The sequence below is a fragment of the Xenopus laevis genome, chromosome 6L, assembly GCF_017654675.1.
Source record: "Xenopus laevis strain J_2021 chromosome 6L, Xenopus_laevis_v10.1, whole genome shotgun sequence".
Lineage (NCBI taxonomy): Eukaryota > Metazoa > Chordata > Amphibia > Anura > Pipidae > Xenopus > Xenopus laevis.
The window spans coordinates 70,147,779-70,175,462 of record NC_054381.1 but is presented as its reverse complement, the minus strand read 5'-3'; the positions used below and the strand labels follow the sequence as shown (position 1 = coordinate 70,175,462).

Sequence of the window (27,684 nt, the reverse complement as noted above, 5' to 3'; positions counted from 1 at the left end):
AAAGAAGAAACTAAATTATTTCATATTTAAAGGGGCTGTACAACTAGTATTATATAGACTGATATTCTGAGACAATTTGCAGGTGGTTTTCATTTTTCATGGGTTTTCATTTATTTAGGCTTTTTGCTTAGCAGCTCTCCAGTTTAAAGATCTGGTTGCTTGTTTCCCAGACAGAGGGTTAAATGAGAAACTGAAATATAAAGAGAAGAGGGGCTGAATAGAAAAAGAAGGAATAACTGCTGGGGTCAGTTTGAAAGCTGGAAAGATATGACAGAGCAAGGCTAATAATTAAAAACTTAAACTGATAAATGATGAAGACCAATTACACATTTGCTTAAAACAGGGCATTCTATCAAATACTTAAAGTTAATTTAAAGGCAAACCTCCCTTTTAAGGGAACTTGGAAATGATGACACCATATAACAAACAAGGTTAACTGCAGTGGCAAAGAGGAAAAGCACATTTGAAGCTCAATGACAAAAGAAAAAAAACTTTAAAGAATATTTGCAAAAAAACCACAAACCTGCAGTGTCTGAATATAACTAGCATTACTGTAATTACAATATATACTATGTCTAGCCTGTAAAAAAACATGGTCTGATGGTCTGGAGGGGGTAAGCCTGTGCATGGCCAACTTATTTGTGCAAGTTTGAAACTGTATTGGTGTTTCCAGGGAAACATTTTTTTTTTTGGGGGGGGGGGTGTCATAGGAACTAATGTAGTACAGATGGACAGGACTGGTAGGGTTTTTGAAGAAAATTTTCAATAAATCTGCCTGAAACAAAACAGTGTTATCAGTACATTCCTTCTATATTTAAAAAGATTAAAATGCATTTTTTTTTTTTTACACAATATGTCCCCTTTAACTTGATTAGCTTTGTCTAAAAGTACAAATTTTGGGTTGTAAATTACTAATCAGTTTAGATACAAGTGTAGATTAATTAGCCATAAATAATAAGTACTTTTATGTGTCCAGTTTTAAAGGGGTGATTTAACAACTCTACATTTTAGGCCTCATGCATGTATGGTTTATAAAAAATAAGTCAATCGGTGTTCGCTTCTGAGGTGTGCGTTTGCAGTGTCACTAAGCACATACCAGAACTGTGATTCGAGTTGCCACATAGATGAACTCCAGGCAGTGGTGGGGCGGATGGCATTGGGGGCCGGGGTGGGTGACAAATAAACGCATGCCATTAACTTCAACATCCTGTCCAGATTTCCTAATTTGAAAATTAGGTCCGGGTGAAACCCAGACAGGTGGCAACCATTTGATATAAACACTCACCCACCTTTTAAAGCAAGACTATGGATGTGAAGGCTTGCCACTCTTGCAACCCTCACCCAAAACTGACAAGAACATAATAACATAGTAACATAGGTTGACAAAAAGACACGTCCATTCAAACATTTATGTCTAAATGTAATACTCCTCATGGAATACCCGTCTGCTATAAACTATGTACTAAATGAATCCAAAGATTTACCACCCACAGGCAGGGCCGTATATCTATATATAACCCTCCCCAACGGATTTCCATAGGAAATCCGGTGACGAAGCGGAGGGGCGAGGGGTAGGGGGGCCGAGGAAGAACATGGAATTGACATCACGTGCACGGGGCACTGACGCCTCTTCTGATGAATATGTCGAGTGATGTCATCGTGCATGGCGTGTGACATCAGCACGCACGACGTAGGGCCGTGTTTAGGTCCGATGCCTAGGGCGGCATCGGACCTAAATACAGCCCTGCCCACAGGCTTAGTGCTTTGCATTTTCTTGCACTTTACCCCACTGTTGTTAAACTGAAAGCCAGTGTATCCCTTGTGTTATTGGGTTAACAGACAGAATTAACAGAGAAATGTGGTGCCAAAGGATATTAAAATCATATGGTTTCCTAGAAATTACAAAATATATATTCAGTCCATATATTGTTATCTGATAAATATTTGCAAAATAGATACCCTGGACAATGGTAAGAGTGGCTTTCTATACAGCAATAGAGAACCGCAAACCTTGATTTAACATAATGGATTTTACTAATGAGTCTTTTAACGCTCACTATTGGATCATATTACATATTTTATGATACACTTAATGATACACTTAAAGGGAATCTGTCGTCATTTAAAAAAATTTTTTTTTTTTGTGCATTTTTTTAAAAAAACACACATCCATAAACACTGTCTGGCAAATAAAATGTTAATCCACAAATCCATGCATAAGTTATTTTAGTTTGTATTTTGTCATGGGGGCTTCCATTTCTGCTCATTACACATTCATCCTGTGCTGCTCTAACAGCAGGCACAGCATTACCTGTGTGCTTGGAGGCAGCCACTCTGTAATGAAAAGCCAGGTCGCACTAGGACATGAGAATCTAGCTGTACACTCCCCCTCCCCTCTCTGCCCATGCGTGTGATGTTTGGAGGAGAGAGGTCACATGGTCTGCAGGGAAGCAATTACTTTCACTTTCCTACGTTCTGCTCTACAGCTGCACTAGCAGCCCCTCCTCCGACAGACACTATCAAAGCTCCTGCCGTTCTGTAAGTTTGATCTCTGCCTTCCTTTGGTAAGGGGAACTTTCTCTCCTTGCTGCCTTCCTAGTTTGTTTTACTGGTTACTAGATGAGGTAAAGGAGCTGTGAGTTCCCTCTGCTATCCACCTCACACAGACCTTGCTCCTTTCCTGCCTGCAATACTTCTTTTTACATTAACTACTTACTGCCTCCTTTTCATGAGCTATTTTAACCCTTCCTAGACTTCCTCTTAAATATATAAAATATTTTTTCCAATGTCCAAAATGAATTGTGTGTGTAACTATATAATAAATATATATATATATATATATATATATATATATATATATATATATATATATATATATATATTTATTTATTTATTTTTTGAAACGTAAGTGGGGGCAGTGATCACAGGACTATCTTATTTCAATCCTTCTGAAGTGGTGTCAGTGGGAGCTTATCTTGATTCCTGCCTATTGTTCAATTGACAGGCTCAGCAGACAAGGCTCTATTTACATTACAGCAGCTTGTAGGAGGGAAGGGTAATGACATCACTCCAACTTGCAGTGAAGCAGTAAAGTGTGATTGAAGTTTATCAGAGCACAAGTCACATGACCTGAGGGCAGCTGGGAAATGTCAAAATGTCTAGCCCCATAGCAAATTTTAAAATTAGATATTAAAAAATCCATTTCTTGTTTTGAAAAACGGATTTCAATGCAGGATTCTGCTGTAGTAGCACTATTAACTGATACATTTTGTAAAAACCATGTTTTTCCACGACAGTATCCCTTTAAACACAAGCAATATGTTATGTGAGCACAATAACATCGGTCAGGGTACATTTCTAGTAAAAATACACTAAATGGTTTAAAGATACACTCCTGTCATTACATTTATTACTCACAAAGGATATGAGTGAAAATACTTTCAATTGCACAAGACTTAAGCAGAAATAAATATATTTGGCATTTTTGTCACAGAAAATTAAAGTTCAAACAAACCTTAAAGGGGTTGTTCACCTTTAAATAAAATTTTAGTATGATGTAGAGAATGATTTTCTCATACAATTTGCAATTGGTTTTCATTTTTTATTCTATAAAAAAAGGCAATTAATTCAAAATCTATAAAAAAAGGAAAAACGAAGGTCAACTGAAAAATTGCTTAGAATTAGCTATTCTATAACATACTAAAAGTTAACTTGAACCACCCTTTAACTTTCAACCAAATGAAAGAGCCCATTCCATAAGGTTGCTGTATATGCCAGCAGATTAAAGGAGAAAAAAACCCTAAACATTGATATGGCTAAAAATGCCATATTTTATATACTGAACTTATTGCAGCCTAAAGTTTCAGCTTTTCAATAGCAGCAATGACCCAGGTCTTGACACTTGTCACAGAGGTTCACAATCTTGGAATGTGTCTGTGACACTCATATGAGCAGCTGTTGAGAAGCTAAGCTTAGGGGTGTCGCAAATTACCAAGCAGAAAATAAGGGTTGTCTGTAATATAAGCTGCTGCTACAAGGCTGATTATTGAATTCTGATGCTAGTTGCACGAGGCAAGGTGAGAATTCCTAATTAATTCCTATTAATTAGAATTAAGTATTAATTCCTAATCAGCCTATACTGTGACATTTATATTCTATGCGTACTGTATATTGTGAGTCAGTCCCTAAGCTCAGTAAGTGACAGCAGCCCAGAGCATGTGCAATAAATCAGCAGAAAAGAAGATGGGGAGCTACTGGGGCATATTTGGAGGCACATATCTTCCCTGCTAAAGGGCTGTAGTTGCCCTTGGACTGGTATAGAAGCTCAAAACATAGCCTACTTTTTTAGTTAAGCTTTAGCTCTCCTTTAAACAACACAATGACACTAATGAAACCCATGTAAGTGGTCAGTACTGGATATAATCAACAAATTGGAAATGGAACAGCTATTGCAATGCTTAACAGAACCTTGGGGGAAAAAATCAGCACATCAAGCAAAATAAAAATGTTTACAGTAAAATTATAATAGGGAAGGAATACATACCACAAACTGATAAAGCTCTTTATTGGTCTGTATAACTAATAATGCACTGTCCTGTAGGTAAACAGATGGTAGAAATAAATGAGCAAAGAAATTGAGGCTCCTATGGAGAAATGGATTATAGAACCTGAAAGTTATGGAATTTCTACTTCCAACATAAACATAAAAATTGAGTTTGCTTTGCATATGTTACTTAGCATATGTCTATTATTATTATTGTGTAAAAGGTTAGTAGATAAATATTAAAAAGACAGAGAAGACTTGCTGAAACAACTGAAAAAAAAAAAAAGAGCTAGTCATCGACTGCTCAGTACAACACAAGATAATTGTCAGGAATATAATGCTTCTTTTATACTACAGTTCAGTGTACTATGAAGACTGAAGATGCTGACAGTAAAGAGGATGGTGCCCATTCACTGACATTTGAGCTAGAAACCTCTGCTTTCCTGCCACAGAGCCTTTAAATTTGCTTAACACTATGCCATTCTATAATTTATAAATAGAAAATAGTTACACAGGTATGGAATCCGTCACCGTGAAACCCATTATCCAGAAAGCTCCAAAATTACTGAAAGGCCATCTCCCATAGACTCCATTTTATCCAAATAATCCAAATTTTAATTGTACTTGGTCCAAACTAAGATATAATTAAACCTTATTGGAAGCAAAACCAGCCTATTCGGTTTATTTAACGTTTACATGATTTTCTAGTAGAAGGTACAAGTAGGTGGTTGAAGTTTTTTTTTTAAAGAGACAGTACTTTGACTATTGAATGGTCGAAAGATTTTTAGTAGTCGATTCGAAGTCGTAGTTGAAATAGCCAATTCGATGGTTGAAGTAGCCAAAAAAATACTTCGAAATTCTTAGTATTTTTAATTCTATTCCTTCACTCGAGCTAAGTAAATGTGACCCTAAAGTTCAGTTTGTCCCTCTTTAACCAACTGAAAATATCAGTGGTAATGAGGAAGATGAACTTCTACTGCAAATGGAACGGTTATTATTATTACTGTATTATTATTATTATGATGTCTACAGAAGTTTGTAGAACCTGAGAGGTGAGTTTGCCAAGCTCTATGTCCCAAATCACTATATCTTTCAAAATTCAGATTGCAGTACAAGTATGTGATACGTTATCTGGAAACCAGCTACCCAGAAAGTTCTGAATTGTGGGAAGGCCATCTCCTATAGACTGCTTTTTAAACAAATACTTTATATTTTAAAAAATTTACTTCTTCTCTGTAATATTAAAAAGTACCTTGTACTTGATCCCAACGGATATGTAAAAAATTCTTACTGTTGGCAAAACAATCCTATTTTGTTTATTTAATGTTTAAGGTAGACAATGTATGGAGATCCAAGTTATGGAAATATCCCTTATCTGGAAAACCCTAGGTCCTGAGCATTCTGGATAACAGGTCCCATACCTGTACTTTTAGTCATAAAACAGTGCAAATGGTATGTGCCTGCAGACATCTCAATGCTGTAAATTAATCTTTCAATGACAAAATGTTAACTTTAGCAAGTGGTATTTGTTCAGCGCAGTTCCAGATTAGATACATGTAAAGAATGAATGCTTTTTCAACTTGTGCATGTTGAACCAAGTGAAAATATATGCAGTGATGAAGAACTTCTATTGCAAGCGGAGCTCTTTTTATTATTATTATTGTTATTATTGACAGAAGTGTGCAAACCTTATCAGACTGAGATGGAAAAACAGCAAAAAACAAAAAAGTGTGCAAATTTTATATGCCTGAGAATAATAGAGGAGAAAGCAAAAGTTTGCAAAAATTAATAGGCCTTGGAAAAAACTACAGCAGAAAGGAAAAGTTCCTGGGAAAACAATACAGCGTAAAGGAAAAGATGGAGGTAACAGTATAGCTCCTAGTTTGACCTTTTATTGAATATTGGGAGTTTTAACATTTAAATAATATAAATAATAAAGTTAATGTTAACTACTGAATACATTGTTTTTTATTCCTGAAAAATTATTTATATACAATATGCAAGAGCCATGACTATCCTGTAAATTATATCCTCATAAACAGTGCTTATAGATGTCATCAGTTATAATTGCTGCTTAGTGATATAATTTCTGTCACAAGACTCACAGAAACTTGCGTATTATATATATATATATATATATATATATATATATATATATATATATATATATACACATATATATATATATATATATATATATATATATATATAATCATTTTACAAAATCCCACTTTTGCAAAATGTACGGATATCGTAAGTCACCAAGGTGTTCCATTAATATAAATGCACAAAGCAAACAGGGTACACTCTTTTTATAATAAGTTTCAACGAGTCAAGTACATCAATAAACACTGATTGTTACTGATGAATGACTAAACACCATATATAAGGATTTCAAAGGTCGCTTGGACACATTTACTGTAGAATTGCCTCGGCTCTTTACTGCTTTTCTAGCAGCTACATATTAAGACTTAACAGTCTTTGTATTATAAACTGTTAATTTAGAATAAAAATGAGAAAGGAGGTGCAAAACGTCATAGAAATCCAAGAAACCTGCGGAAATAAACATTGATGGCACTGGGGAGGGAGTAGAATCCCTATGGGTAGAGGTTTCAACTGGGCAAAAGGTTACAAAGAAAATGATTATTGGTATGCTACAAACCACCTTGTATAAGTGACAACAATGAAGCCCAGCTACTTTTACAAATAGAAGCCGCTTCTATTATCAATTTTCCAGACATTAACTGGGGTAATGGGGTTGCCAAGACAGAAAAAGCTAGTAGGTTTGTAAATATGCTGAATGACAACTTCTTAATTTCAGCATTTCTGCAACATATTAAGTGGAAAATGCTTTTCACAGGGTTAAACACAGAACAAAAAATGGGATGTTTTTAAAATGCTGTTTAATAAATATATATGCCAGTATATTGCCCTTGTAAGCAAGGAACTTTGTTGCAAAACCGTTGTGGTTCAATTGAAGTGCTGTTGTTGAGGTGTGTAAGAAAGACGTGCTTTTAAGGCCTTCAAATTAGCTGGGACACCTGAAACATTATTAGGTATAAGGAGGCCAATAAATCTTGACAAGCTAAAATCGATATGGAAAAGGGTATTGTAGCAAGCCGTAAAAAGAATCCAAAATTATTATTTAAATATGTAAATAGTAAAAAAAAAATGAAGCAGGAACAGGTGGGACTCTTAATATCAGAAAGGGGTCAGCTGGTTGATGAGAACGGAAAAAAGCAGAGATTTTGAACTCGTATTTTTCATCTATCTACACAGGAACATTAACAGGAACCAATTAATGAAGGTTTCCTTCTTAATAGTCCCAATCCTAGTAATACAACTAATGTCGCATGGTTCACACATGAGGAAATTCAAAAGAGACTAGAACATGTTAAGCTAAACAAAGGTCCGTGACCAGATGGTATTCATCCCATAGTACTTAGCAAGCTTAGCTCTGTGATTCTCAAACCTCTTACTTTTTTCAGGATTCATTGAGGCCGAGAGACTGGCTTATTGCTAATATGGTGCCAAATGACTTCATATAAAGCCTGTGTAATATACCTGATACAATACATATTATATCACAGACTTTCACCAGGATTAAAAAAAACATAATTTAGATGCCAACACAAATTAAAAATCTCAACAGCTGCATTCCTATCTCTATATACCCATTTAAAATGTAAGCACTGGATAGATCTTGAAAAACAGCTACAGTCTACAATGCCCTACTTTGGTAAAATTTGCAAGTAATACTGACAATATTTATATAATCTTAGAAAAGCAATATTTTATACACAAACAGAAAATAAAACATGGCTTGGGCTATAAATGGGTTAAAGACTGGACCAAAGTAGTAAAGGTCACCTAAAATAGTATTTATTAGTACTTAAATTATTTATTATTATTAAATTATAATATTACACAGCATAATATAGAATGTACAATACATTATAGCTTACCAAATACACAGATTTACTGAAGGGGTGACTAAATGTTGCATAAGATGGTGATAACTAGATTCTTAACAGAGCATTTGTCTGTCATACTGTGCATTTTTTCTCGTTTCTCAAGAATTCGAGCAGTTTAAATATAGCATTATGTATATTCTAAAAAGCAAATATAATGTATAAAAGTTTTTGCATGAAACCATAGCAGAACCCTCACAGTGCCAAAGTAGTGATACATCTTTATCAGATAGCAATACTGGCGTAGAGCCCTGATAAGTTTGGGCACCCTGTTTTACTGTGTCAATACTCTTATAACTGACATTTGGAACTGGAATGGCAAGCTAAATCTCAGACTTCAGGTTACTTATTAACTCTCGTAATGATGCAAAAGAAGGATAAACAAATAATCCAGTAGGATGTAATGTCTGCAATGCTATTTAGCTTGTAGAAGTGCAGTGGCTTCACTTCATGCTATCCTCTTTCACCAAGTTTTTTTGTTTTTTTACTTTGTTTCACTCTGTATTGTTCTTAGTTAAATTGTTTTCAAAACTTGCATGAAATAACTAAGACTGGAATAGAGCAAAAAAAAAAAAGTCATATCAAATATACCTTGTAATTTGTTTTTCAAGTTTCTTACCTTATTCTCGCTTCTTTCTTCCGACTTGCATTCTTCACTGTGTTCTGGACTATGTAATAAAAAGAAATGCACATGTGGTGGGGACCAGGAAGCACTTAAACATTCAATCATTGGCCTATGAAATGCATATAGCTACTATGTGTACCTAAATATACTTCTATTGGGTTTTATACTTCTGCCTGGGAGACTGATTTTGAGTGAAGGCTCTGGGCAGTGCACCTGGGCCTCTTCCAGTACTTGGTGAGTCTTGTGAACCTGTGTTGGGACCGTTTTAACTTTTCAGAAACATTTTCATATCTTTTTTTAGTTTCGTATTTTTGCATGCTTTATTGGCCTCCTTGTGCTGGCTCTACCAGCTAAATTTAATGGCTTAAATGCATGTTTTTTTCTTATCATCCTTAACAACAACACTTTTATCAAACCATAAAGGTTTTGCTTAGTGAAGTCTTTCCTTTCTTACAAGGGAATATACTGATATATTATTATATTTATTATGCAACATTAAGATATTCAATTTTCCTTCTGTGTTTAAACCTGTGAAAAGTCTTTCCCAGTGAATATGTTGCAGAGATACCCTTATATTGGCAAAGTTTGCATTGCCTTAAATTTAGTGTTTTAGTTACTCCCTTATAGAGTTGCCTCTGCAAAACAATCTCAAAGGAGACCACATTATAATCACTATTCCCTAAATACTCACCCATGCAAATACTAGAGATGAACTTGGTATTTTTAATGATTACCAAGTCCAAAAAACGAATCATTTGCAATACTAGCTAGGCTTAATTCACCTCACTTATACTTGGTGGTTTGTAGCATACACCAATGATAATTTAATTTTATATCCTTTATCCCAGCCCAAAGGGATTCCATACCCTGCCCAGTGCCAGTTAGCAATTATATCATAATTTCCAGCACGTACAATAAACTTCAGCTCTCCCATTTTTCCTTGACAAACTAATGTGCCAGCATTCAGCAGAGGTTACTACTTTTCCTTCTGACATTTACAGTGGTGTGAAAAACTATTTGCCCCCTTCCAGGCCTGGACTGGGAGTCAAAATAGGCCCTGCCATTCCAAGTACACAGAGGCCCAAACATCCCCCTTCCAGCCCATTATATGGTAACTTTCTATGGAACCATACAGCAGCCCCTCTGGCATTTGCCAGAACCCACAGATTGCTAGTCCGGGCCTGCCCCCTTCCTGATTTCTTATTCTTTTGCATGTTTGTCACACAAAATGTTTCTGATCATCAAACACATTTAACTATTAGTCAAAGATAACACAAGTAAACACAAAATGTAGTTTTTAAATGAGGGTTTTTATTATTTAGGGAGAAAAGAAATCCAAACCTGTGTGAAAAAGTAATTGCCCCCTGAACCTAATAACTGGTTGGGCCACCCTTAGCAGCAATAACTGCAATCAAGCGTTTGCGATAACTTGCAACGAGTCTTTTACAGCGCTTTGGAGGAATTTTGGCCCACTCATCTTTGCAGAATTGTTGTAATTCAGCTTTATTTGAGGGTTTTCTAGCATGAACCACCTTTTTAAGGTCATGCCATAACATCTCAATAGGATTCAGGTCAGGACTTTGACTAGGCCACTCCAAAGTCTTCATTTTGTTTTTCTTCAGCTATTCAGAGGTGGATTTGCTGGTGTGTTTTGGGTCATTGTCCTGCTGCAGCACCCAAGATCGCTTCAGCTTGAGTTGACGAACAGATGGCCGGACATTCTCCTTCAGGATTTTTTGGTAGACAGTAGAATTCATGGTTCCATCTATCACAGCAAGTCTTCCAGGTCCTCAAGCAGCAAAACAACCCCAGACCATCACACTACCACCACCATATTTTACTGTTGGTATAATGTTCTTTTTCTGAAATGCTGTGTTACTTTTACGCCAGATGTAACGGGACGCGCACCTTCTAAAAAGTTCAACTTTTGTCTCGTCGGTCCACAAGGTATTTTCCCAAAAGTCTTGGCAATCATTGAGATGTTTTTTTAGCAAAATTGAGACGAGCCTTAATGTTCTTTTTGCTTAAAAGTGGTTTGCGCCTTGGAAATCTGCCATGCAGGCCGTTTTTGCCCAGTCTCTTTCTTATGGTGGAGTCGTGAACACTGACCTTAATTGAGGCAAGTGAGGCCTGCAGTTCTTTAGATGTTGTCCTGGGGTCTTTTGTGGCCTCTCGGATGAGTTGTCTCTGCGCTCTTGGGGTCATTTTGGTCGGCCGGCCACTCCTGGGAAGGTTCACCACTGTTCCATGATTTTGCCATTTGTGGATAATGGCTCTCACTGTGGTTCGCTGGAGTCCCAAAGCTTTAGAAATGGCTTTATAACCTTTGAAATTGAACTCAGGTGTGATAAACCACAGTTAAGTTATTTTTTAACAAGGGGGGCAATCACTTTTTCACACAGGCCCATGTAGATTTGGAGTTTTTTTTCTCCCTTAATAACGTAAACCTTCATTTAAAAACTGCATTTTGTGTTCAATTATGTTATCTTTGACTAATAGTTAACGGTTTTTGATGAGCAGAAACATTTAAGTGTGACAAACATGCAAAAGAATAAGAAATCAGGAAGGGGGCAAATAGTTTTTCACACCACTGTACATCCTCATCTAAGATGATTTTCCTTATACACACGTTTACAGGTCAGAAGGGATATATATACTGGATGCATATATAAAACGCACATATACCCCAATGTATTTTGCACTAAAAAAATTAATGGACTCAAATGTATTCTGTGCAAAAAAGGTTGCAACAAAAAAAAAAAAAATGTCATCACAGATAAAGTTGACACAGAAAATGCCAATTTATCGGCACATTCACTCATCACTAATGACTAGTTATTGGGATCACTGGGCCCCTAAACTTTGGGAACAAGATATTTTTCATAAACTCATATTGCACATGGTTATAGAGTCCTACTGGGCCCCCCTTGCAGTTGCAGGGTGTGTTTCCTCTTTTGCGCCACTCTTGCTTTTACAGTAAATCAATTTGTGAGTTTGTATTTCAGTAGCTGTTTTGAAAAAAATCTCACTGCTAAAAGGTAAACAATTGTGTCATGCACTTTGTATAGGTCAGCAACACATTTTTATGACACCATGTCTTATTTAACAGCGCAACACAAGTTTGTTCTGCATTCTTTATCATTGGGAAGATTAAAAGAAATCCAGAATGTGCAGAACATTTCCAGTGTGCATGCTGCAATAAGAAGGTATGGCTGAACAATACAAATTGACCCATAGTAGCAGGGCTACTATATCTATCTATATATATCTATCTATATATCTATATATATATATATATATATATATACATACACACACACACATATATATATATATACACACATACATATACATATATATGAGGAAACTCTGTAGAGCTGCTGTCAGGGATCGGAGAGGATCTGTTGCGGTTTTAAAAAGTTTGCTGAGACGGATTATTCTGCTGCTTCCATACACCGTTCTGTACCTGTTAATCTGAGGCGACATGGCTATGGAGGTATGTAAGAGCCGTCTTTCCTGCCAGTGGGGTGCAGTCTGTGTTAGCTTCACATAGGTATGTGTAGTTAATATACACGGCGATCTTTAATGTTTTTAATGATTTTTAACTCTGCACGTGGCACTATGCACACAGGTCACGGAGTATATATACACACTGGATGGTTATTTATGTATTATTTATTGTTTAACTATGATGATGAGCATTGGGGCACTGATTGGTTACAGAGTACACACTCCCACTCCTTGTCACTTCCCTTTTGGCGTGCAATGGGGGTATTTAAGTTTGTTTGGTGGTATGCACAATTTTTTTGTTCCTGAAGACGGTCCAGCGGTTGAGCCGAAACGTTGAATAAAAGGTTTTCTATTTTTGTATAAAGACCTGTTGGTGCGGTTTTTCTCTCTTGCCTATGACTATTAACACATGTAACCAGCACACAGGCATTGCTTTTTTTCGGTTATCCGTGTGCACTGTTACTCAAATTTGCTATATATATATATATATATATATATATATATATATATATATATATATATATATATATATATATATATATAGTATATGGAGGATCAGCACACACTGTGTAGAAGGTGAAACAAATCTCTTATTTTCCAAAATAATTAATTACATCTTAATCTGACGTTTCTCAATATATATATATATATATATATATATATATATATATATATATATATATATATATATATATATATATATATATACACACACACACACACACACACATATACATACACACACACACACTCCTGTAAAGATACTTTATATATATATATATATATATACATACACACATACACTCCTGTAAAGTTACTTTATGTGCTTCCCTCATTGATACATTAGTGTCATTAAACAGCTACACTTAATTATATTGAACTATACAGATTAACAGATAGTTAAGTGCCCAGTAGCAGGGTTAAAGAAATATTGTTATGGATAGAATGACAGTTTCCATATAGCCAACATGCAGTCTGTTCTGTGATCATTTGTTCAGTAAATCAGAAAGAGAAGAGACAGAAAATATTAATGTAAGCTAAACAAAAATACATAGAGAACATGGGCCCAGGCACTCACACAAAACAGACCCAAAAAGATTGCTTTGGCTACCCTGAAGACATTTAATAAAGGGAAAAGGAACATTCTAGTTTACGTCTGTAAATCCCAAATCACATCCAATATTTTAGTCCCTGTCAGAAAATACTATAACAAGATAATTGGGAATGTGCTACGTGATGAAACCTTATTGCCCAGAGACCACATTACCCTAGTAATCATACCTTCAACTAGCACATGCATTCAGTTTTGACAAAACACAACACCCCATATGTAACTAGCTCTCCAAGTTGCCTCCTCTAAGAAACTGGTCACTACAATATATTCACTTCTTTGCTCAAATCCCCCTGCATAGAGAGGATTCCTCTGTTTGTGCAGCTGTAGACATAAGGAGGTTCTCTTCCCACACCCCACTTTAAGTGTCTAGTTAGTATGTTGTTCCAGGAGCCTATGGTAAGGTATTGCTGCTAGAGATTTTCTAAACAGTGTGATGCATAGAATTAACTGTGTGACCTGTTGAGCCCCCAAAATGCCAACATTGCCCACAAAATGTTCACTTGAAAAAATTAAAATGCAATAAAATAGTTTTAAAAAGAAATACAATCACTAAAAATGCAATAAAATAAAGAATATAAAAGTAATTGAACAGCAATATTAGTGATCAGGCTAAAAGTTTAAAAATAAAAAATTGCATATTAGTTTGCATGTGTGTGTGAATCACTAACATGAGGCAGACAGGATTTTTGTTCATGAAACTTTCTCCTGGTTGTGATTCTTTAAACAACCTAGCAGCAGTTACTTCTCTATAGCTGTCCGTACAGGTTCAGAGTTTATTTAGTGTACGACAAATTTTCAAGAGTTAATTTTAATGCAAAAATCTAAAACCAACCATTCAGCTTTAAATTGTAGGATTAAAGTAGGAAAACAACTCAGATGATGTTCTGACCATTAATTGACAGACAACAATCATATGGAAGTTATGTCCAAGTAATAGTATTTGCCTATACCCATGGATATCGTCAATATATTCCAGCCATACAAAGACTTTTGCCTTACCTGTCCAATTTCTCTGCCTCTACTGAAGTACTTTCTGCTTCTGTAAGAAAAGCAAAAAAAAAAAGCATTTACAAGATATATATGGCTTCTACAAGACTATGGCAAATACAAAGTCAGTATATGGTAGGTTTCCAAAGCCCTTATAGCACTAAGTATATTAAAGAACAATACTTTTCAGTTTTACTGTCCCTAAATCTAGTGAACCAGTGTGTTTTTGTATGTTTTTGGCTGTGTGAATAGGTAGAAAACAGTTTTTTTCCACACAATATTTTAGTGTACAACACATAGCATAGCGGGAACATTCGTTATAATCCTACTAATATTACGAGAGAGGCATGCAAGAAGAATTCAGGAAGGTTTGGTCATTCTAGTGGGAAGTTCCAAAAAAATTTACAATTTTCCTTGAAGGAGAATGAAAGGTTAAATCAATTGGGGTGTCAAAATATTAAGCACCCCTCAGTTATTGTAGTAGCTTACCTGATACCCCAGGCCGGGGCTCTTGTTCAATAAAAATACATAGGACTGAAGTATTTCTGAAGAAGCTCCTTATCGCCATCTTCTTTTACTGTCCTCTTTTTTGTTCCAGTAGAGATTTTGATCTAATGTGCATGCACTTGCCGACGCCGAAAGAAATGATGAGGAAGAAGACTGCGCCATAAGAGCTTCTACATAAATATCCTGGGCCAGTGCAATTTTCTGCTAAAAGGAGCAGCAGCCTGGGGTATCAGCTAAGCAACTATAACCACTAGAGTGTGCTTAACATTTTGGCACCTCCCAATGATTCAACCTTGCGTTCTCCTGTAAATCCCTTATTACCTAGGTTACAAAATTTTAACTTAAAGGAAAACTATACCCCCAAAATGAACACTTAAGCAACAGATAGTTCATATCATATTAAGTGGCATATTAAAGAATCTTACCAAACTGGAATATATATTTAAGTAAATATTGCCCTTTTACATCTCTTGCCTTGAGCCACCATTTCGTGATGGTCTGTGTGCTGTCTCAGAGATCACCTGACCAGTAATACTTCAACTTTAACTGTAACAGTAAGAAGTGTGGAAGCAAAAGACACAACTCTGTCTGTTAATTGGCTCATGTGACCTAACATACAGTACAGTGAATCCTACGATCCGAGGGGGCGGCCCTTATTTTTTAAAATGGCAATTTTATATTTATGATTACCCAATGGCACATACTACTAGAAAAGTATATTATTATGAAAATGGTTTATTTACATGAAGCAGGATTTTACATATGAGCTGTTTTATGCAATATCTTTTTATAGAGACTTACATTGTTTGGGGGGTATAGTTTTCCTTTAACTGTTTTTTTAACTTGTTATTTACTTGTCTATGATTATCAGTACAGTCTCCCCCTCCAATAGGTATATTTGTTATTATCAACTAAAAAAACATAAAAAAAACAAACTTACCTATAAAGAAGTGAAGTTATAATCACAGGGGTGCCAAATGTTAGGCACCCCCACGTTACTATAATCACTTACATTATACCTAGGACATAGCTCCTGTTCACTGAGAAATGCACTACTCTGGGTACTTCTGTAGGAGCACCATGTTGCAAAGTTCTTCCACTTCTTCGATCTTTTCTTCAACCTCATGCAAGGTATGAATGCACTATATAGTGGGAATATGGCTTTTAATCATAATGCGTACCAGGACCTGGAAGATCCAATGGAAGATGGTAGCAGTGTGGTGCTCTTGCAGAAGTAACCTGGGCCAATGCACTTTTCAGCAAACAGGTATACCAGGCCAGCGTATCAGGTAAATTAATATGATGAGTGGGGCTGCCTAACATATTGGCACCTACCCTTGATATGTAACTGGTCAAAACTATATTAGATAATTATATATTCTAAAATTTTAGAAAATTTGGGACCTGTGGATTTCGTATAGTGTCTTCACTCAGGACTGCTCCACATGCTATGTTCTATAACACGTCTGGCCCATTGTTTGTTGTTTTCATATTTTTATTTGTGATTATGTTTTTATTCAGTTTTTACTTTTTCCGATACTTGACAAAAATGTATTTAAGAGAATGCCATTCACTACCCAGATCCTCACAAAATTTTGCTTTGCTTTAGATAATTTCCCTGAAACCTTTAAATGTTTACTAAAATATTAAATCTTCACACACGCATAAAACCTAACCCCTCAAATGACAGGGGTATCCTTGGACTCCGCTACCTTTCTACAATATACATACATTATTCAAATACACAGGGACCTGGAGAGACCGGTTCTCATTTTAATTTTTTTCCATGCTTGCTATACTTTATCAGCAGCTTTGATAATATGTAGTTGTTAGTGTTATATTGTGCTTATTAAGTTGATGTTGGGGTTGATGTTATTATGAATGTAATTATTATGTAATTAAAAGAGGGTGTGGCCTGGTGGTCAGCTCTCTCAGACTGCTTATTCTGTTGAAATGGTTTACTCCAGTATTGGGTGGCACTCATTTTAAGAGGTTAATCTGGTGTTGTAAAGACTACACTTTGGGTAGTTTACTTTGGGTTTGAAGGAACAGGCACAGTCCAGCTTAAAGTTTGAGTTTCAGAAATACAGATGTGGTAGTGCAGTATTAGAAGGGTAATTACATACTAATGGCTCACCTGCACTGCATACCTTAAAGGGGTGTCACCTTTAAGTTAACTTTTAGTATTTTATAGAATGGCCAATTCTAAGCTAATTTTTCATTGGTCTTAATTATTTAATTTGAATAGTTTTATCAGTTTTATGCCTTCTTCACTCGTTCCAGCTTTCAAACGGGGATCGCTAAAATTGAAGACGGCTGAATAAAAACCTAAATAACTCAAAAACCAAAAATAATAAAAAATGAAAACCAACAGCGAATTGTCTCAGAATATCACACTCTACATCATACTAAAAGTTAACTCAAAGGTGAAGAACCCCTTTAATCCCCAGCATTTTGTATAAAGTTTGTTCAGTGAGCAGGCAGATACAGATGCTGGCAGCCATTCTCCGACAATGACAGCTCATCCACACAATGCTGTTCTTAGAGGGGTTTTGCTGTTCTTACAGTTTTCCATTTTGCTCCCTAATTTGCCTTTCACCTCCATGTGAATAACACTACAGGGATATGTGCAGCAGGAAAGGCTCAGGTGTGCAAAACTTGAACTCTGTAAGTGAGGGGAGTGCATTTTTCTATCTGCCGTGAAAAAAATGGGAAAGAGAGACTGACTGGTGTGCTTGGCTTATCAGGGCCCAGAGCATTTGAAAGTGTGGAAATCTTTGCATGGGCACAATGGCCCTCCAGGATTGGGGACACTCACTTACTTGACGCATGGCAAAATGTTCAAAACCGCAGCCAAAGACATTTTGTACATGATATACATGTTAGCTTTTGAAGCAAACATAACTACAGGACACCTGGTTGTACACTAGGCAGACCCAATATACTAATATTGTATTCAGGTTTGACCCTAATTGATAAATATAATGCTGAGTATATTTATGTATGTTGTATTAGGAACACTTTTCTAAAAAATTTTTATCAAATTTAAGACATTGCAAGTTTAGCCACCACTTGTTCCATGAACCTTAATATGGTGTAGCCCAGATGCTGCAAGATAATTACACTAGTACAAAAATAGGGCTATATCGCAGGGTTTACTGCTCAAAAAGTGTTTATGTTACACACTTCCTTCTATTCAAGAATTACAGCCACCAAATAACTTTTTTGTAGACCAGAGGCTCTCACCTCCCATTCCCACAATTCTCACTTGTTTAACATAGGCAGCACTTGAGCCATTTCATTATGCACCTAAAAACTTTGCTAGAGCTGTTGAAACCTAGAGCACTACATCATTGATGATAGACAGACATAGAAAAATAATAATATACCACCTATTTGAAGACTTAAGGATATTGAAATCACTCACTAGAGCACACTGTAAGAATTGCTGTCACTTTCAAGTATAAGAAAAAGAACCCAGCTCCCAAATCTTGGGACAAAGCAACATTTTTCTCTCTTGATTTGTATAGGACATATCCAAACAACACCACATTTCTTTTTCCAATTAAAATACATTTGTTGTGTATTTAGGGCACCACAGATATCACAGCCCATCTATAAATTATTAAGTTTAAATACTGGATAATTGATATCAATAAAACCCAACAAATATACAAGAGGCTATTACCTTCTGCAGAGATATTTTCTTCTGCATTTGCCTGTGAAAAAAATAAATGTAAAAAAAAGTAGTAACCTCACAATAATAAAAATATGTGATACACCCTACATTTTCCCTTAACACATGCAGCCCTATCACTGCCATTAATTACCTAATTTTTTAGATTTTGTGTGCAGTTTAATAGGAGGTACAAAGATTTCTCTACGATCTCATAAAAAAGTAAAACATTTTGTCTTTTTCCCATGATTCTTGCAGCTTCAGGGTCCTTTAAAAAGCGGTGCTTTAAAAGTTGTCATAAAAAAAGCTTGAGACTTGACCAACATCATTAAAAAAATATACAGCGAAGTGTAAGTTGCTAGTCAGTGTTGCAAGTGAAAAATGTAGGTAAAAAACAAAGCACTTTATACAATAATGTTTGCTAGGAGTAGGCTATAAGCTTGTCAAATCAACCAAATGGCTGCCGAGTTTCTTCGATGCATTGCTTGCCCATTTGTAAATAGTCCTTTTTCTCTACATTAAAGGGCACCAATTATAACTAAAATCATTTCCTAAGTAAATACACTATGTGAAAGTTCAAGAAATCCGATTTTTAAAACAGTTAGAATTGTTTGTATAATGTAAATCATCAGCTCACTATACCTTCTGCAAGATCTCCCCTATCTCCACTGCAGTTCTAGCTGAAGCAGGCATCTTGGATTTCACTGGCTCCTCCTACCTATATCTTCCCAGCCAACTGCAGCTCTGAAATCTCGCACATGCTCAGTTGAAATTCCTTTTTTGCTTATCAACCCTTCTAAGCTATTTTCAAATCAGCCAAACCTCTGTGGTAGCTGCTGTTTAGTAGTGCCCTTCATTTGCATAATAACATCACCAGCAGGGGACAAGATAGGGAAATCTCCTGATACTTCTAGTGGAGGAGTTTACTAAAACAAGGCATTCTGGGTAGAATACTCAAAGCAGTGTTACAATCTTAGCATTTTCCTGAAATTTGCATATAATAGTCTGTTATAATCTCAGTATGGCCTCCCTAGGTGAAAGAACCCATTTGACAAAGTAAGGGATTTTTTAAAACGATATATGTAGTTTGATTAAACGTGTTTCTGTTGTACTGGTCAGATTGTTAATATGCGTTTGATTTTGGGTGTGATAGGTGCCCTTTAACACACATCAACACTATAATACACCCAAAAATCACCCTTCTGCCCACTTCCATGCCATTCGTAGTCTTCACTATGACCCACAATAATAGTGTAGTTCCTTCCTATGTCCACATCTCAGTTCTCCCTTTCCCTTCTACAGCTGCACATCACTACCCCAACTTCCTCATTAGAGAACCCTGCCCTCACACTTCTGCTCCTAGTGCCCAATTTGACTAACTTCCCCTTCACCAAGACGCTACTCTTCAAACTTCCTTCACAACTGCACCAAATACTTGATTCATTCCTCCACCACAACACCCCAACTGCAAGGCCTGGTACAGATAATATGCATCAATGCGCATCTCAAGACAATCAAAATTAGAATTTACACAGCTAGTGTTTGAAAAAAATAAAAGCTTCAAGAAGGTGAGTAAAAGTTGTGGATGCACAATTGAGAATGGATGTAGCCACATACTTGCTGTGATGCCACTAAACCATGAGAATCCTACCCATCCTTATCCATTCTGATCTCAGAATAAACTCCCACCAGCTGTATGCTCTGGTAACTCTGTTTAAGGAAGGTGTCCATTTACTAAATTGAGGGAAATTTGTCTTTAACTCATTGCCCATTAACACTCAAATAAATAAATCTTGATTATTTGTGTTAATGCCAAGGCAAATTTATATGAAAAGGGAATCATTAGTAATTTATTCATGTTTTATTACAATTATGGGCATTAACAATTTTTTCTATATAATATTAACTGCCATTAGTCCATGCAAAACAATGTAGCGTTGATTTGATAAATAGGCAATAATTTGTGGGGGTTTTTTGCCATTATTTTTGGAGCAAGGAGCCAGAGACGCCATGGCCACATTCCTGATCTTCCAATTGTTCAGGCAAATAGCCAAACAAATGGAAAGGCAGGAAGTGAATAGTAGCTCCACTCTACTTCCTCATCTGTCAATGCACTATGCACTGGCCGACATGGTGCATCAGCAAATTACATTTTCTTTTCTTTTATTTTTTGTAACTTAAATTTTTTTTATTAAGTATTGATTTTTCCAGAAGAGAGACATAATACATTCCATGCTTATGGTACATTGCATATGAACATGATATAATACAGGTCTGTCTACTGCCACATATGTAAACACTGCTTCATGCCCTTTTTACATACATAATTCGTTCTGGAGATCTTCATATATGTTGAAACAATTAACAAAAAACAAAGCTATACCTTGTAAAATGTGGTTACTACACTAGTTATTAAAACATTGTACATTCTGCAGTCCACCAATTTCAGTACCCATTAGATTTCCATTTTTAAAACACCCTCTCTTGTCTATCAGAAGTTGAAGTTATATACCACGTACAGCTTGTCCTGTGTTACCTATTTATCTTTAAAATCAGTTAAAGATTCTGTGGCTTTGCTAGTACTTATGCGTCCTGTTATGAGTATTTGCAATCATATTTTCAAAGGTCATTGTTGAAATAGGTTTTCTTTGGACCTCTTGAATGGATGGGGGCTCAGTTAATTTTCATTTAGCTGCTAACATTATAAGTGCTATAGTTAATTTATGATTAACCAATACCTGTGATGATCTAGAGATCTCTTCAATAGGTTTCCCCAATAGAAAAGTTAGAGGGTCTTTTATTACATCTTTGCAGGTTACATAGTTACATAGTTAAATTGGGTTGAAAAAAGACAAAGTCCATCAAGTTCAACCCCTCCAAATGAAAACCCAGCATCCATACACACACCTCTCCCTACTTTTAATTAAAATTCTATATACCCATACCTATACTAACTATAGAGTTTAGTATCACAATAGCCTTTGATATTATGTCTGTACAAAAAATCATCCAAGCCATTCTTAAAGGCATTAACTGAATCAGCCATCACAACATCACCCGGCAGTGCATTCCACAACCTCACTGTCCTGACTGTGAAGAACCCTCTACGTTGCTTCAAATGAAAGTTCTTTTCTTCTAGTCTAAAGGGGTGGCCTCTGGTACGGTGATCCACTTTATGGGTAAAAAGGTCCCCTGCCATTTGTCTATAATGTCCTCTAATGTACTTGTAAAGTGTAATCATGTCCCCTCGCAAGCCCCTTTTTTCCAGAGAAAACAACCCCAACCTTGACAGTCTACCCTCATAATTTAAGTCTTCCGTCCCCCTAACCAATTTAGTTGCACGTCTCTGCACTCTCTCCAGCTCATTTATATCCCTCTTAAGGACTGGAGTCCAAAACTGCACTGCATACTCCAGATGATATATGCTGTGGATTTCATCCCAGTAAGCGGTAATAACTGGGCAGGCCCATAATAGATGGTATAACGAGCCTGTCTTAGGGCAACCCCTCCAGCATTGATTAGAGATCAGTGGATATATTTTATTAAGCCTAACAGGCATCACATACCATTGCATCATGATTTTATATATATTTTCCTTTTGTTTTACACATGTAACTCCTTTCTTAGCATTTGACCAAACAGCTTCCCTGTCATCCAATGTCAAGGTGACATTAAGTTCCTGCTCCCAGCGATCTATTTTTGGGGCCAACCTGCAATAATTATTTTCTCAAAAGGTGAGAGAGCCAGATTACCATGGGTATTAAGAAATGGTTGCACAAAATGTCTTACTTGGAGATATTTATAAAATTTTAAAGGAACTTCAGGTAGCTTGGCTTGAAGATCAGCAAATTGAAGCATCTTATGAGTATCTTTAGATATTACATCATAAATCTTGAAGAGGCCCTTAGTTCCCAAATTACGATAAAAGGAGACCTGTGTCCCTAGAGTAAATCTCGAGTTCTTAAGAAATGGGGTCAACAGTGATAAGGGAGAGCTTAGGTTTTTCTTCCAAACTGTAATTATCGTTTTGGTAGATTCCAGCATTTTGCAACATTTTCAAACTTGCCTAATCCTATAGTACATGAATATTGGTCAGAAATGGCAACGCAACTTATTTTTTCATGTTTTTATTTGTGTGCGTGGCTAGCTTTAGAGTTTTGAAAATTTAGATTTCTCAAATAAGAATACATTTCAGTTGAACATGGCAGATTGAACACTTGTAGCAAACTTTTAAAAAGTGCTTCATTGCATAAACACACAACATATCCATGGGTGGATATGCTTTTAGCACTTGCTGCCAGGCATACAGCTGGTATATATAGTTCTGACAATGCAGGAATATTATACAGGGGGTTCAACCAATTTCATTTATAGGAGTTATTAATTTTACTCATGGTATCTACTTGGACTCACCATTAACTGGTCACCATTAATCTCAAATTACCTCACAACCTATGAATTCATCAGTCATCCATGCAGTTCTTCTAAAACCAGCAGCAGCTAATACTTTTGGACATTTACCTTCCCCTCCTAAATCAGTAGACAGACTCAGAAGAATTTCAAGAAATTCTGGATTCAAACATTTACACTACCCCTACTGTTTGCTACTACTGTTTCAGTTATTCCATAACAACACCTTCTGAATTTGTGTTGGCAGGGTCAGTTCTGACACAAGGCAAGGTGAGAACCCTGGTTTAGGCAGCAGCAAGCAGCCGGGGTGGCAAAAAAAAAAAAAAAGCTTCCTCTAGTAACTGGCTTGCCTCATAGCAATAGCTCTCTCTGCACTAGCGATGTGGCCACCTTGAAGTGGTGAGCAGGTAGTTGGCAGCATTGGGGCTGTTGCCTAAAGTGGCTGTACCCCAAAAACAGCCCTGTGTGTAGTGTGTGTGTGTGTGTGTGTGTGTGTGTGTGTGTGTGTGTGTATATATTTATTATTTTTTAGTTATCGTAACTACTAGTGCCCATTGTCCCAATTTGTAAAATGCAGAATAGCATGGGGAGTTTTATTGCTTGTATTGCTTTCACAATATGTACCCTCAAGTAGCTAATATTCATTATACAGGTATTGGACCTATTATCCAGAATCATCGGGACCTGGGGCTTTCCGGATAATGGGTCTTTCCGTAATTTGGATCTTCACACTTCAAGACTACTAGAAAATCATGCAAACATTAAATAAACCCAATAGGCTGGTTTTACTTCCAATAAGGATTAATTATATCTTAGTTGGGATCAAGTACAAGCAACTGTTTTCTTACTACAGAGAAAAAGGAAATCAATTTTTTTAAAATTTTGCATTATTTAATTATAATGGAGTCTATGGGAGACGGCCTTTCTGTAATTCGGAACTTTCTGGATAATGGGTTTCCAGATAACGGATCCCATACCTGTATAGCCTAAACAATTATTTTTACATAAGTAGAAATATACTGGTATTAATTTAATAACATGTCTTTACACAAGATAATATTTTAGTGTGATTATAACACATTATAAACATAATAAAGGCCCCCATACACGGGCCGATAAAAGCTGCCAAGAGTTGGCAGCTTATTGGCCCGTGTGTGGGGCCATCTAGCAGGCTTTCCCGATCGATATCTGGCAGGTTAAGAAATCCCGTCAGATTGCGGCCGCATCTGTGCGTGTATGGGGTCCCGTGATCTGACCGCCCACTTCGGATGCATTGTGATAGGCTCACGATCGGATCAGCCCGATATTGCCCACTTCAATGTGGGCAGAACGGGGAGAAATCTGCTCGTTTGGCGACATCTCCAAACCAGAGGATCTCTGCGTCTATGGCTACCTTAAGGGTCTTTCAGTAGTTTGGATCTTACCTTATGTTTAACTCCTAATAAATGTTCATCCAGTTGTAAGCAGATGTACAAACAATATTACAAACCTGCAAAAGGAAATAATTAAAATAATAACTATTTAAAGGAGATCTGTTTATGAGATTAATATACTGTCTTGCAAATTTAAAATCACTACCAGCATAGTTTATGCACACTAGATTTTGCCACACACATTTTTATTGCCTTTTATGAGGCTATAAGCACAAACCTAGACAATAGTGTGGCAGTTAATGTGACCTACCACAAAAAAAGTTACAGGTTAAACTAAGCAATATTCACCTAGAAGATAATATTTGTATTTGGATAGAGAACTGGCTAAAGGATAATGTTGAGTCACATGAAATTGGTCTCTAAGCTATTACTTTTAAATTGATCTCAGAGTATTAAAGTAGACACCTTTTTTAACTTAACACAGGCAATGTATGGTAACATAAAAAGAGTAAAGTTGTAAAAAAAAAGGAGTTTAAACATCTTTAGCATAGGTTTATAGACTCAAAGGCTCATTACAAAGAGCAGTGGTAAATTGAATAAATTTGAACTGAATCAACATTGTTAGCAGAGTACCAAAGGATAGTCTTAAAGGAAAACTATACCCCCAGAATGATTACTTAAAGGGATACTGTCATGGAAAAAAACAAATTTTTTCAAAATGAATCAGTTTATAGTGATGCTCCAGCAGAATTCTGCACTGAAATCCGTATCTCAAAAGAGCAAACAAGATTTTTTTATATTCAATTTTGAAATCTGACATGGGGCTAGAGATATAGTCAATTTCCCAGCTGCCCCAAGTCATGTGACTTGTGCTCTTATAAACTTTAATCACTCTTTAGGGCTAGTCCACACGGGGAGATAGCCCTGCGTTTGCGGTCGCGGCGACAAAGCGCCGCGCCAGTCGCCGCGACCGGCGCAGGCGACAGTTTTGTATGGGCGCCTATGTAAAAACGCCTGTGCTAACCACACGAGGCGATGCGCTTTTCAACAGTCGCCTGAAAAAGCCTGGCGAGGCATTTTCAGGCGACTGTTGAAAAGCGCATCGCCTCGTGTGGTTAGCACAGGCGTTTTTACATAGGCGCCCATACAAAACTGTCGCCTGCGCCGGTCGCGGCGACTGGCGCGGCGCTTTGTCGCCGCGACCGCAAACGCAAGGCTATCTCCCCGTGTGGAATAGCCCTTACTGCTGCTGCAAGTTGGAGTGATATGACCCCCCTCCCTCCCCCCCAGCAGCCAAACAAAAGAACAATGGGAAGGTAACCAGATAACCGCTCCCTAACACAAGATAACAGCTGCCTGGTAGATCTAAGAACAACACTCAATAGTAAAAACCAATATCTCACTGAGACTCCTTTAGTTACATTGAGAAGGAAAAACAGCAGCCTGCCAGAAAGCATTTCTCTCCTAAAATGCAGGCACAAGTCACATGACCAGGGGCAGCTGGCAAATTGACAAAATGTCTAGCCCCATGTCAGATTTCAAAATTTAATATAAAAAAATCTGTTTGCTCTTTTGCGAAATGGATTACAGTGCAAAATTCTGCTGGAGTAGCACTATTAACTGATGACCAGATCCCTTTAACCAACAGTATATATCACATTAAGTGGCCTGTTAAAGAATCTTAAACTGGAATATAGATGTCAGCAAATATTGCTCTTTTACATTTTACTAATTGCAACAGGAAGAAGTGTAGGAGTAATAGACAGAACACGGTCCATTAATTGGCTCATGTGACCTTATATATGTGCCCTTGGTTTGTTTTTGTGTGCTGAGGATCAAATGGTCCTAGGAGGCAGCACTTAGTTCTTAAAGTGGCATTTTTCTATTTAGGATTACCCAATGGCACATACTACTACAAAAGTAAATTTTTATGAAAATGGTTTATTCAGATGAAGCAGGCATATACATGATATGTAATATATTTTTATAGAGACCTATATAGTTTGGGGCTATAGTTTTCCTTATCACAAGTTTAATCAGTGTAATATGGTGGCACATATGGCAAACCCAAACCCCAAGGAAGTATCTGGATTCCAGTCTAGGTGTGCTTTTCTGTCTATATCAACCAAGTTAAGTCAGAACCAGACAAACCACTGAATGTTTGTGACAATAACCACAACAACACAAGTTCTGGACCAGGGCAATACGAATAACCAGACAGAAACCAGCCACATTTCTGAATCTGAAGATAGGATTTTTTTTTTTCAAATGTTAAAAGTTCAAAAAATTAATGAAACTGCACTTTAATGGTTGCTATTTATTCATTATCTTCCTATTCAGCCCTTTGCGCATTAATACTAACATCTCTGTCTACTTCTCAATCAGGAAATGATATTTTTCCAGGCCCAAATTTCTTTTCTGGTGTTGGAACACTTCTTTCTGTTCCCACACAGGTTGTTATGGAAATGACACCTTCTTTGACTTTCATCTTACAACAATTCACAATATTGTAAAATTGGAATCCTACCCTCACCTTTCCTCTCCACCCATGTTTTTAAATGCATTTCAATGGGTGCTTTTCTCTTATTTTTCACATTTTCCCGGATTTACATAAAATGTTGTACAAATGTTCACAAAAATTACTGTTTGCCCTCTATGAAAGCTATTACTAGTTAAATAGAGGTTTAAAATACTAACCAGCTGCATATGTTGCCGTGGTTCTGTCTGTAAATAGTCAAGTCTGATTAGTCTGCCCCTCATACAGTCATATACAAACCACTTGCTTTAGGTTGTGCATCTGTATTTCAAAGTAAATTCGTTACGTTACTGCATTTAATAGTTACAGTAACCTCCTCCTCCTTTATAAAAGCTGAGTGTTTTTACAGGCAACTAGAGCCACGTGTCCTCTAGAATGTCACTTTGTCTGCAACAGTGAAATCAATTCCTTCAACCTGCTTGCTGTAACAGA

At 36.6% G+C, this 27,684-nt stretch overlaps 1 protein-coding gene across 4 annotated transcripts in view; it reads right to left on the bottom strand.

Annotated features, from left to right (window-relative positions):
- The window catches only part of LOC121394647, a 60,748-nt gene that overhangs the window by 8,806 nt on the left and 24,258 nt on the right, over nucleotides 1–27,684 (bottom strand). For 3 of the 4 annotated variants that reach the window (XM_041566169.1, XM_041566166.1, XM_041566168.1), the window contains 4 exons: nucleotides 18,946–18,976; nucleotides 14,763–14,802; nucleotides 9,134–9,182; nucleotides 4,544–4,594 (listed from right to left, as the gene is read on the bottom strand). In XM_041566169.1, coding sequence (XP_041422103.1) covers nucleotides 4,544–4,594; nucleotides 9,134–9,182; nucleotides 14,763–14,802; nucleotides 18,946–18,976 — 171 coding nt within the window. The remainder of the gene's footprint in view (nucleotides 1–4,543; nucleotides 4,595–9,133; nucleotides 9,183–14,762; nucleotides 14,803–18,945; nucleotides 18,977–27,684) is intronic. The other variant, XM_041566167.1, reaches the window with a different exon arrangement.